This window comes from Priapulus caudatus, unplaced genomic scaffold, assembly GCF_000485595.1.
Source record: "Priapulus caudatus unplaced genomic scaffold, Priapulus_caudatus-5.0.1 Scaffold36, whole genome shotgun sequence".
Lineage (NCBI taxonomy): Eukaryota > Metazoa > Priapulida > Priapulimorpha > Priapulimorphida > Priapulidae > Priapulus > Priapulus caudatus.
Window position 1 is genome coordinate 521,131 of NW_014577097.1, and position 11,651 is coordinate 532,781.

An 11,651-nucleotide genomic window follows, 5' to 3' on the forward strand; every position below is an offset into this window, starting at 1 on the left:
ATCAATGCATACATTATCATTAACTATTAATCTCATACAATAACGTAATGAAAGTGTCAATGACACTGAGGCTCACCACAAAAAAGAGGAAGTCGCGAAGGAAGTCCAAGTTTTAGAGAGTTAAAGAGTTTAGAAGAAGCAACCATCGACGTACATTATAAAAACGAGAGTAATATATGGAAAAACTCCTTATATACTCTTGATAAATTATATGTGAATTTTTTTACTGTGAAGAGTAATAATAATATTATATATGAAATTATAAATAATTTACTAAACCAAAAATAAATACAAATTTTCTGACGGTGATGGCGCTAATCCCGCTTTGATGTTCTTAGCATAAAATTATATATATATATATATATATATATATATATATATATATACATATATATTGCTAATCTGAGTATGAGGTCTCAGGTTTAGTATTAGGTAAATACAATAAGGGAATCCCACAACTGCATCTTGTGCCTGTGTTGCAGATACATGACTCGTATCGGGCGTTTCGCTCTGAGAACCTGAACATCAGTGTCGGGTTTGAGACGAGGCCATCTGCTCATCACCATAGCGACAAGATACCGGCGGGGCTGTGGTACGCAAGCACCCTGCGCTGGTTCGACAATCTACAGGTAAAACGCAGGTGGCTGGTCGTCTGACATTAGACCGGTGGCTGGTCATCTGACGTGTGACCGGTGTCTAGGTCGTCTGATGTGTGACCGGTGGCTAGGTCGTCTGACGTGTCACCGATGGCTAGGTCATGTGACGTTTCACCGGTGGCTAAGTCGTCTGACGTTTCACCGGTGGCTACGTTGTCTGACGTTTCACCGGTGGCTATGTTATCTGACGTGTGACCGGTGGCTAGGTCGTCTGACCGGTGGCTAGGTTGTCTGATGTGCGACCGGTAGCTAGGTCGTCTGACGTGTGACCGGTGGCTAGGTCGTCTGACGTGTCACCGGTGGCTAGGTCGTCTGACGTGTCACCGATGGCTAGGTCATGTGACCAGTGGCTGGATTATATGATCACCGGCCGAACATTTATATGTTAGGTGTAAATATTAGGTGCTGTAATTCTTGTCATCATGTGTGGTTTGATGAGGTTAGATGGACAGTCCCTCGTTTCATTGCAGACAATACAAAGTGAAATCTCTCGACCAATCAGAAGAGGCAAGGTGTTTAGGAATGTGAGACCACCAAAGAAACTCCTGAGTCGTCACTATAAGTACAAGCTGTAGCTTTTTACACACCTTACTCCTACATATATACGACTCTTAATTCTTCATACACACCTATTAATTCCACGCTTAAATGTCAGTGTTAATGGTAAGGTTATGTACGTAAATACTTGTTTTAACTCTGTGATCCCACTCCCACTTGTAGACACATGACCCTGTTGCTGAACTTCCACGAGTTCGAGGTTTGCTACTGGACGTCGTTTGCGAAGCAGTGTGGGATTGAGCTACGCAGCAGTGGTGGCATCTCTCTGTGCACCGAGTACCTACAGCGGCTCATTTCCTATAAAGATGGGTTGATACAGCGCCCTCGGTTGGAGAGAAATGTAAATACATCAAACCCTGTTTTTTGGGGTTATTTCTAATTTTTGCATTTCTGCATGTCTCTTATTCTGGAATGCTGTGGTATTCTGATGTTCTGTAGAGTTCTTTTCTTTGGAATATTGCCATTCTATGGAATTATGCCACTTGGAATTCTTCCATTCTGTGAAATTCTGCTCTATGGAAAGCTGTCTACAATCTTAGTCACATTTAGCGTTCTTCTGTTCTGCCTTTCATGCTATGGTTATTGAAAAATTTTATTATGTTTTAAAGCAGCAATCAGGATTAGATTTGTCGCCAGAGGTGAGCATTATATTGAGCTATAAAAGCTGGTATATCATTAATTGTTTCTGTGACTTTATTGATAGTATGTTGCGCTACAGCATATAGAATCGGGTATTTGTAAGGCATACACTGAATGGGGAAACAGTAAGAATTATTTCCCTTGTAGGTGGTTTACATGAATTGTGAGCTGAATAATGCTGAGATACACCTGCAGAGTGCAGCACCATCTGCTAAGAAGGAAGCAGAAAAGAATGTTTCGATGAGAAATCCAGTGAATAGGAACTATTTCCTCAGCGTTGCGAGGTTTGTTTAATTGTTGTTGAAACAATTTTTTAAATATTGCTTGAACCTCCAATTGTTGACACACAGTGATGTGCTTTTACGATCGTTGTTAAAATATTGCTTTGGTTTGTTGCTGTTGACATGTCGTGGCGTAGCTGTAGTTTGTCTTTGTTGTTGTTAACGCAGGGTGGCGTACGGGAGAGAGGCAGTGGTGCCTGACATGAGCGGGACGCCTCAGGATGACACGCCCAACCACCGGCTGGTGGTTCACCACCTGATGGCGCTGTGGGACATCGTCAATCGCAATGTGGTTCTCGCTCTGTATGACAGCTACACTAAGGCAGAGCAGCTAAAGTACAACCTGTCTGCAGATACCCTGAAAATACTGAAGGTGGACACTGGCATGACACCAGTGGTAAGGTGCTGCCATCTGTACTGCCCAGATTTTATAAGCGTGGATGTGAAATCTCAATTGCCTAGTTGTTCTGATTTCCCATCCAATCAGCAGGAACATACTATCATTTCTTTATGTTTCTATAGCTAGAGTACTGACAATGAGGTTGTGCTGCCGTAGTTTGATGCAGTGAATTTGTTAATCGTAGTGTTTCTCGTTGCATTGCAGAAACCTCGTAACCATATGTCTGACGTGTCTAGTGCTGCCACCTTGCATGCTGCTGCCGTGGCGACGCCGAGCCCGATGAGCAAGCTACAGAGCAGTCACGTGTCGTCGATGCTGCAGCAGCTCGTTTCAGAGGCTGACAGCAAGTTCTTTGCTCTTCACGAGGAGGTAACATCTCAGTAGAGAGCCTAATAATAACTGTTGTTACTTCAAACAGTTCATCGCTCATTAATCTATTGCTGCATAGCGTATAATTGACCTATCTGCATTATTGGTGAGCAGCTCTAGCCAATCAGTGTTACCATAGCACTTTCTAAAAACAATGCTTAATAGCAAAGTTCTGTAAAGTTGATATTTCTGCATGCATGTACACGAACAAACTGGAGGATAGTTATATATCCAAGTATTAATAATGTTGTGTGTTGACTACGGTAGCCCACTGCAGGAATTGTTGAGCAGCTGCAAGGTGTTGCTGCCTGCCAGACGGATGATGTCACTCACAAGAACTGGCTGAGTGAGCATACATCTATCTATTCTCTACATAGCTGGCCGCTCACTGTAGCAAGTTGTGTAGTAGAATCTTCCATCGTTCGCCTAGCTAGCTATTTGCCATAGCACGTCAGTCTTGTAGAATAAGTTATAAATTCATCTATTGTTGTCTTCCATGTATTATTACTACAAAGATGCTTTACATCAGTAATGCTTTAATGATATTGCTATTGCTGCTACTACCGATGTTGCTGATGCTTCTACTGTCCGTGCTGCTGTTGCTTCTGCTGCTTCTGCTGCTGCTGCTGCTGCTGCTGCTGCTGCTGCCCCTGCTGCTGCTGTTTCTGCTGCCCCTGCTGCTGCTGCTTCTGCTGCTGCTGCTGCTGCCCCTGCTGCTGCTGCTACTGCTGTTGCTTCTGCTGCTGCTGCTGTTGCTGCTGTCACTGCTACTACTGCTGCTGTTGCTACTGCTGTTGCTGCTGTTGCTGTTGCTGCTGCTGCTGCTGTCACTGCTGCTGCTGCTGTTGCTACTGCTGTTGCTTCTGTTGTTGCTACTGCTGTTGCTGCTGATGCTGCTGTTGCTGCTGCTGCTGCTAACTCACAATGTTAATATCTGCCGTAGTTGAGCTGATCAACAGTCAGGTGATGCTGAAGGGATGCGAGACATCCGGCTACGTGATAATGAGCGCTGCTAAGACGCAGATCCTGCAGCGACAGCACAAGCCCGTGTGGCGACACAGGCAACTCTACACGAAGACCACGTGGGTCGGCTCGCTCGACAGCATGCAGGTGCGTGGCAACGAGAAGGGTGCAGGTGCGCAGAAACGAGAAGGGTGCAGGTGTGCAGAAACGAGAAGGATGCAGGTGTGCAGAAACGAGAAGGGTGCAGGTGCGCAGAAACGAGAAGGATGCATGTATGCAGAAACGAGAAGGGTGCAGGTGCGCAGAAACGAGAAGGGTGCAGGTGCGCAGAAACGAGAAGGATGCAGGTGCGCAGAAACGAGAAGGATGCAGGTGCGCAGAAACGAGAAGGATGCAGGTGCGCAGAAACGAGAAGGATGCAGGTGTGCAGAAACGAGAAGGATGCAGGTGCGTAGAAACGAGAAGGGTGCAGGTGCGCAGAAACGAGAAAGGTGCAGGTGCGTAGAAACGAGAAGGGTGCAGGTGCGCAGAAACGAGAAGGATGCAGGTGCGCAGAAACGAGAGGGGATGAGTGAACAAGGAAGAGGCAGTAAGTGTGTGTGTGTGGGGGGGGGGACTGATAGGAGAAGTAGGAGAGTGGGAAAGGAGTACGTAAACGGAATGGAAGGTAGGGGCGAGGGGAAATAAGAAGTAAGTGGGTGGAAGTGTAGAGAGTGGAAGAAACAGCTATATGGAAAGTTGGGTAGAGGAGATGGGAAGAAAAATAAAGATAAGAACGAGAGGCAACGGATGAGATAACTGGTGGAAGAATGGGAGTAGGGACTGTGTAAATATGATGAGATGATGGGGGTGGAGTTGGAGTTACCTCCCACCAAAAAAAGCTGGGCTTTCCGTTGGGATTACATATCGTCTTTCACGACAACGACGGGCGTTACTTTGTGCAGTACTACGCGACGGTGTACGTGGATCGCAGCAGCACGCAGGATGTACGCTGGCTCACTGTGGACAACATAGATGCTAAGGACACCGCGCCGCGCGACACCGTGTCCGACATGGTGGGCAGCGGCCAGAGTGTGGGCGGGGTCATCACCGATACCGTAGGAGCTGCCTCTCAGAAGAGTAAGAAGGAGGTAAGTAGTGTAGCAGTGTGGCCCACCTGTTTGCTACATGGTTGCCCTTATCTAATTATAGAGTACCGGTGCCAGTACCATGCTCGTGGAGTATTTGTGCGTTATTTTTTATATTTGTGAATTTGATGCCACACATTTGTGTTTTATCCTGTTAGCTTGACTTAACCTAAACTTGATCACATTGAGTGTACTCATTAGTTCTGTAATTAATTTATTAATTAGCTCTGTTTTTATTAGATTCTGTAAGTAGTTGATACTCGACGCGCTTGCAATGCACATGTAGCAATACTAGTGTGGGATCAACCACAGCATCGTATGGAGTCATACTAGGATCATTATATTCTATACATGTGCTTTATATCCTAGATTCAGCTGCAGAGGGTCGTATCGCGCTGCGGCTGCCACTTCTTCTATGCTCACTATGCTGAACACATGAATCCTGATGACTTGGAGGAGGTTCCACCACCTGTAAGTGAAATCCACTTCTCTGCACCTTTACGGTATGTAAATCTTCTACTGATCCTGCCGCCTCCCTATATGTAATCATCTTTCCCTCATCCCACAATGTAGGTAAAACTGCCTCTTCTGCTCCTTCTTCTTCCCATACTGAAACCTTTGTCTCCCAGCACCACCCTATCCATATACTTTACTGCCTCTATAATAATCTCTCTCCCCTGTCTCCTTGCTTTAGCACAAACGTGTTTACTGTGTGCCATAAGGATTCACTGCCCTGCAACTATAACTGTGTACACCCTTGCACGACTACTGGTTTTGTACATTGTTACTTTAACATACTGCTTTGCTGCGTCGGCTGTGTGTTGTACACAGCCATCAGACGAACTATGGAATCGTGAGGAGGCGACGGATTCGTTCACTCTCACCCATCAGGAACTGAACATCTGCACCAACTCGCTGCAGTATGACATGATCCTAGACATCATTAACAACCTGCTGCTGTATGTGGAGCCTCGGAAGAAGGTGCGATAATGCACGCATGCACACACACGCACGCACGCACGCACACACACACGCACCCACGCACGCATGCACACACACGCACACACGCACACACACATACGCAAACACATGCACAGATGTGTACACACTTATGCAGGCATGCATGCATACACACATGTCCACCATCTCCCACGCACACCTGGAGATAAACGTGCACACCCTTACACGCATGTTCATGCAGATCAGGGTGGATGTAGGAAAGATGAGACTATAGGAGGCTGGTGAAACCACGGGGTGCTTGAGACTATTGGAGGAGGTTGAGACAAGGGGAGGACTGGAGGGTAAAAGCTTGAGAGAAGATTGAGACCAAGAGAAGAGGTTGAGACTATAAGAGAAAACTTAGACTATGCTGGGAAGTTGAGGCTGGGGGAAGGATGATGAGACCACGATCGGAGGTTATAGTTACATCTAGCGGTAGTTAAGCTGCGCTCTTACTCCTACCAACTTCTCATTTACACAGGAGCAGTTCAAGAAGCTGCAGTCGATGAGATTTCAGCTGCAACTGTGCAGCATAGAAGACCAGCGCAGCCCTATCCTGCAGATACAAACCAAAGTCAGGTATCTCGCAGCCATCCGCAGTCAGTGGGAATACTACACATGCACATTTCTGATGGCTTTCTCGTCATTTCATCGCAGCTGTCTGAGCGCCTGCATTCACACCTTTCCTGACCTGATGCGAAATAAATTTGATAAGGGATAATTCTATACGAGTATAATCGCATAATACGTGCATCACCATGTAATAGCTACCCATCTCACATCTCTGTTAACGATAGGCAACTGCAGTTGAGACTACGCAGTCTGGAGAGGCAACTCTACCTGTTGTATCGACAGCAAGATGGCGACTCCAGCAGTGCGTCTGCGCTGTACCGACAACAGGATAGTGACCATGGCAACCAGTCTGCGATGCACTGGCATCAAGATGGCGACTCCGTCAGCCAATCTTCACTGCACAGCCAACAAGATACCAGCTCCACAAGCCAGTCCTTGTTAAATCAGATGAGCCAGCTGGAAAGTCAGATCGATGAGTACAAGGAGAGCCTGAACGCGACCAACGAAGAGCTAGGAATCATGATCAGGTGACACAAACCTGCAACATGTTAACATTCAGTCTTTGCTGGTTTGTAAAATTACGCCATAGAGTCGAAATTCGTTGGGGAAAAACCCCTGTTTATACCATCTGTTATATTTCCTAGCGCCCCTCCAATTCTTACTCTGCATTCTGCTGAATTGTTATGTTTGTATCGCTGCAGCTGTTTCAAGGAGAGTATGCTGCACAGCGAGTCCAAACCGAAGGCGACCAAGGACCCGGACAAGGTGTCGGTGCGTCATCGCTTCGAGGTCTGCTTCAAACATGCTCAGTGGCGTCTCACGGACAGCGACGGCCAGCTGGGCATCGCCGACGTCGCACTGCGCAATTTCTTGTACACCCGCACTAACAAGGACAACGACTCTGGTAAGTACACTGCAGATCTACATGTACAACCGCACTAACAAGGACAACGACTCTGGTAAGTACACTGCAGATCTAATTGTACAACCGCACTAACAAGGACAATGACTCTGGTAAGTACACTGCATATCTACGTGTACAACCGCAACAAGGACAACGACTCTGGTAAGTACACTGCAGATCTACGTGTACACCCGCACTAACATGGACAACGACTCTGGTAAGTACACTGCAGATCTACGTGTACAACCGCACTAACAAGGACAACGACTCTGGTAAGTACACTGCAGATCTACTTGTACAACCGCACTAACAAGGACAATGACTCTGGTAAGTACACTGCATATCTACCTGTACAACCGCACTAACAAGGACCATGACTCTGGTAAGTACACTGCATATCTACCTGTACAACCGCACTAACAAGGACCATGACTCTGGTAAGTACACTGCAGATCCACGAGTACACCCGCACTAACGACAACAACTCAGGTAAGTACACTGCAGATCTATGTGTACAACCGCACTAACAAGGACAATGACTCTGGTAAATACACTGCAGATCTACGTGTACAACCGCACTAACAATGACGACTCTGGTAAGTACACTGCAGATTCACGTGTACACCCGCACTAACGACAACGACTCAGGTAAGATCAGTCAGACCTACGTGTACGTCCGCACTAACAAGGATAGTTACTCACGTAAGAGTACTGCAGTTCTACATGTACACCCGCACTAACCAGGATAATTTTGTAAATAATGGTTACAGATTTTAGCTTTCAAAAATGAGGCACGGTTGAATGTGGTATATACAATCCATTCTTACCTGTTCTTACCCCTTCTAATCCATTCGAGCTATCATGCGTTTCAGGAGAACACCTGATGGAGTTGAGTTACACAAAGATGACCAACCTGCTGCCTCACAGCGCATACAGGGACGTGGCGATGCCAAAGGACACCAGTGGGAAGCACCTGCTCCTACGGATCTTCTGCAGAGATAGGCAGCCAGGTAACCACCCTCTGCGATCTCAGCAGTGTGTATATCAGATCTAACTGGGTTAATTGTTACTCAACCGTGAAGATTGGAAAACCGATCTTCAAACGTTTCTAATCTTCACGGTTGAGTAACAATTAATCCAGTTAGATCTATTAGTCTACCAACCGAATGAATTTATTTAATGAGTGTGTATATCTAATGTGCAGCCAGTACTGTTTATGTTAATTTCTTATGTTCATTTTTCACAAAGTATATAAACAAGTCTATAACAACCTCCAGTACTACGGTAGAATCTCATAAAGATGTAGGGTATCATATGATATATATATGGGTTATAGTAAATGTACGTCAAGATTAGAATGAATTGAAAATTATCATACATATAAACTGAAATGAATAGGTAGTTGTTTCTTTTCCCAGTTGGAGGAATTTCGATTAAGGAACATTTTGAAGTGAATGTCGCTCCTGTCTCCATACAACTGACCTACCAGTTCTTTAAGACCATGATGCAGTTCCTGTTCCCGGGACGTAACATAGAAGGCTCTGATGACAACTTGGATGGGGGATCACAACCGGAGGTGGAGAAGGTGATGCCCATCTTGCTCTTTACAGATCATTGGAATCGTTTACTGCTGTGAAATGGGTACACACAGCACACTTTGGGTGAAGCTGTGGTTAAGCGATGTCTGTAGGGACCCGTGTCAAATTGGTTAGGTTTGCAAATTCACTCAACGCTTTCTGGTGTGTTTAGAAGAAGGTGATGAAGAGACCTCTAAGCAGTGGCAGGATCGAGTCACAGGACATCGATGACATTCACAAGATGAGGGAGAGAGCCGCCAAGAACAACTTGTTCATGTACATTAAGCTAACGGAGGTGCCCATGCGAGTCAGCTACAAGGTACTGGCTTTGCTACAAACCGCTGAATGCTAAGTGTGTCACATCCGCTCTATCTTTACCCAGAAATTAAATGCCGTCAAAATTTGCACCTGGCTGGTGCGAATCGGAGACGTCTAACACTCAACTTGATGAGTCGTTCACTTGTTATTGAATTTTGCTCAAAACACTTGGTGCACGTCTAGGTGCTCATTATGTTTCCCTCTTCTAACCCATGATGAACAAAATGAAAATGTGAACCGCTGCGCTGTCCCAGATGATATGAGCGTTATAGATGGCAGCACTGTTTCTGCAGGGGGAGAAAGAGAAGAACATTGAGGATGTCAATGACTTCAGCATCGTCATGCCAACGCTCGAGTATCACAACCAGATGTGGACTTGGTTGGACTTGGTCATGGCGATCAAGAACGACAACAAGCGAGCACTACTGTCACAGGTAATTGACAGTCAAGTATTAGTATTCAGACATTCGACGATCCACTGAAATTTAATAACAATGAAAACGTTATCGCGATTGAAAATTTTTCCCCTGTCAACAATGGCCAATACCTTGCTGTAATTCAGGTGACACTATACTGTAGTTGTACATAATCAGAGATTGGTATTCAAACATTGCTCACCAAGCTGCTTGTGTGTACATAATTTCCAGGCAATCAAACAGAAAATACTGAAGCCAAGCCGAGTGGACGACAGCCAACATGGAGCTCTTCAGCAGGAGACAGACAAGGCCAAAATGCTAATGGGGGCCAAAGTTCTAGTATGTTTATGTTTCTAGAGCCAAGACGTTTATGATAAGCTGAGATACTGACATTTAAGCCAAGACGTTTTGTAATATTTTGTCTCGAATATCTTGTACCTTGGGTGATTCTTCTTTTTAAATTTAATGTTTTTTTAAATTAATGTTTTGCAGAGCAGTGACAAACCATCCAGTAAGAAGAGCTTGTTTGGGAAATCTAGCAAGCAGTGATGTAGCAGTTGCCACAAAGTTACTTCAGTAAACAATGCGGTCTGTGCCAATATTTGCTTGCATCATTTTTACTTCTTCTTGTTTTGAACTTCAGTAGGACATTCACACTTATTTATGACATTGTAGGTGAAACTGAACATTTTACTAGAGGATTTAAATGTCCTGTTTGTAGTTTTGTGGTTTTAAAGAAATGTAAATTTAGTTGTTACAATTGTTAGGTGCTCAGCTGTTATGCAAAGTTTATGATTTTGATAAAGATGATCAGTTCACAAATTGCTCAGCATCATAATTTCGTTCTATACTTCAAGAAGATGATCATGATATTTAAATATAAAAATTTGGTAGCTACACAATTAAATAGTTACAAGAAATTCTGTTGACTTCTATTCGCTCTCGAAGTGTTCTCCAAATGCTGCATAAGTGGTGATAAAAAGAATATATATATATTGTTGATGCAAAACAACTATCATTCAATTTTTATTCGAATATACATTTATATGTTACATTGCTTAGTTTTCTGAAGACACATAATTTTAAGTTATTGTCTACATAAAATCAGCTAATTCAAAATTATTGTAGTTTATAACATAGGACTATGTCAACCTACAGTATATTCAATACTACTGTGTCCATTGCTCCGATGGCCATTTCAGATAATTGTGAGCCTTCGGGGTGCTGTGACCCTTAACTCCCATCTTCTTGGCCTTAAGCCCAGACACGATGACATTCCGCTTAGGGAAAGCAGTTGGTCCATCCTTCTGGGGATCATATCTGTGGTACTCTGTGTCGATGTGTAGATTTGGCGGCAGAGAGCTCTTAGATAGCTCTTGTAGGGCAGTAAGAGCTTTCACAGGAGTCGTGTAAAACTCGACGAGGTGAGACATCTGCGTCATCTGCTGCAGCTCTCTGTTGGGGATCATGTGTTGAAATGCCTTCTCGCACTCCACTAGTAGCTACGGATAAGACGTATAGGTAACACTGTACATTCTATCACACATAAACAGGTTGCATCGCAATTCATCGATGTCATGCAATTTTATGGATATATATGTTATATACATAATATCAGGAGTAGATAATAGGGGAGGAGTGTGACATCAATAAACAAGGGAAATTCGTCATTTACTAGCCTTATAATACCTACGATTTACTACGCGTAACTCATCCAACTTGAGCTCAAATCGGACACAGTACATTCGCCTATCATCGTGCGAAATCGTTTCCTCGTAGACACCCGCAATCCGGAGATACAGCCTAAAATGTACGACACGATTCTCCATTCTTTGGCCATCAATCCAACGCCATTGCGCGCCTATAATTCA

The 11,651-nt window shown here is 44.6% G+C and overlaps 2 protein-coding genes across 2 annotated transcripts in view; one reads left to right on the forward strand and one right to left on the reverse strand.

The window, feature by feature from the left end:
* Nucleotides 1–10,682, forward strand: part of LOC106818045 (protein KIAA0100-like) — a 37,224-nt gene extending 26,542 nt beyond the window's left edge. The window contains exons 32-52 of the mRNA XM_014822763.1: nt 55–109; nt 483–629; nt 1,127–1,218; nt 1,377–1,554; nt 2,001–2,137; nt 2,303–2,531; nt 2,739–2,903; nt 3,171–3,249; nt 3,847–4,013; nt 4,811–4,996; nt 5,363–5,464; nt 5,825–5,974; nt 6,474–6,571; nt 6,790–7,092; nt 7,267–7,469; nt 8,342–8,479; nt 8,888–9,054; nt 9,219–9,365; nt 9,658–9,798; nt 10,012–10,119; nt 10,273–10,682. Coding sequence (XP_014678249.1) covers nt 55–109; nt 483–629; nt 1,127–1,218; nt 1,377–1,554; nt 2,001–2,137; nt 2,303–2,531; nt 2,739–2,903; nt 3,171–3,249; nt 3,847–4,013; nt 4,811–4,996; nt 5,363–5,464; nt 5,825–5,974; nt 6,474–6,571; nt 6,790–7,092; nt 7,267–7,469; nt 8,342–8,479; nt 8,888–9,054; nt 9,219–9,365; nt 9,658–9,798; nt 10,012–10,119; nt 10,273–10,329 — 3,049 coding nt within the window. The 3' untranslated portion in view covers nt 10,330–10,682. The remainder of the gene's footprint in view (nt 1–54; nt 110–482; nt 630–1,126; nt 1,219–1,376; nt 1,555–2,000; nt 2,138–2,302; nt 2,532–2,738; nt 2,904–3,170; nt 3,250–3,846; nt 4,014–4,810; nt 4,997–5,362; nt 5,465–5,824; nt 5,975–6,473; nt 6,572–6,789; nt 7,093–7,266; nt 7,470–8,341; nt 8,480–8,887; nt 9,055–9,218; nt 9,366–9,657; nt 9,799–10,011; nt 10,120–10,272) is intronic.
* Nucleotides 10,683–10,775: 93 nt separating this feature from the next.
* LOC106818356 (39S ribosomal protein L50, mitochondrial-like) overlaps nt 10,776–11,651 on the reverse strand; it is a 3,752-nt gene continuing 2,876 nt past the window's right edge. Inside the window, exon 4 of the mRNA XM_014823075.1 lies at nt 10,776–11,282. Coding sequence (XP_014678561.1) covers nt 10,950–11,282 — 333 coding nt within the window. The 3' untranslated portion in view covers nt 10,776–10,949. The remainder of the gene's footprint in view (nt 11,283–11,651) is intronic.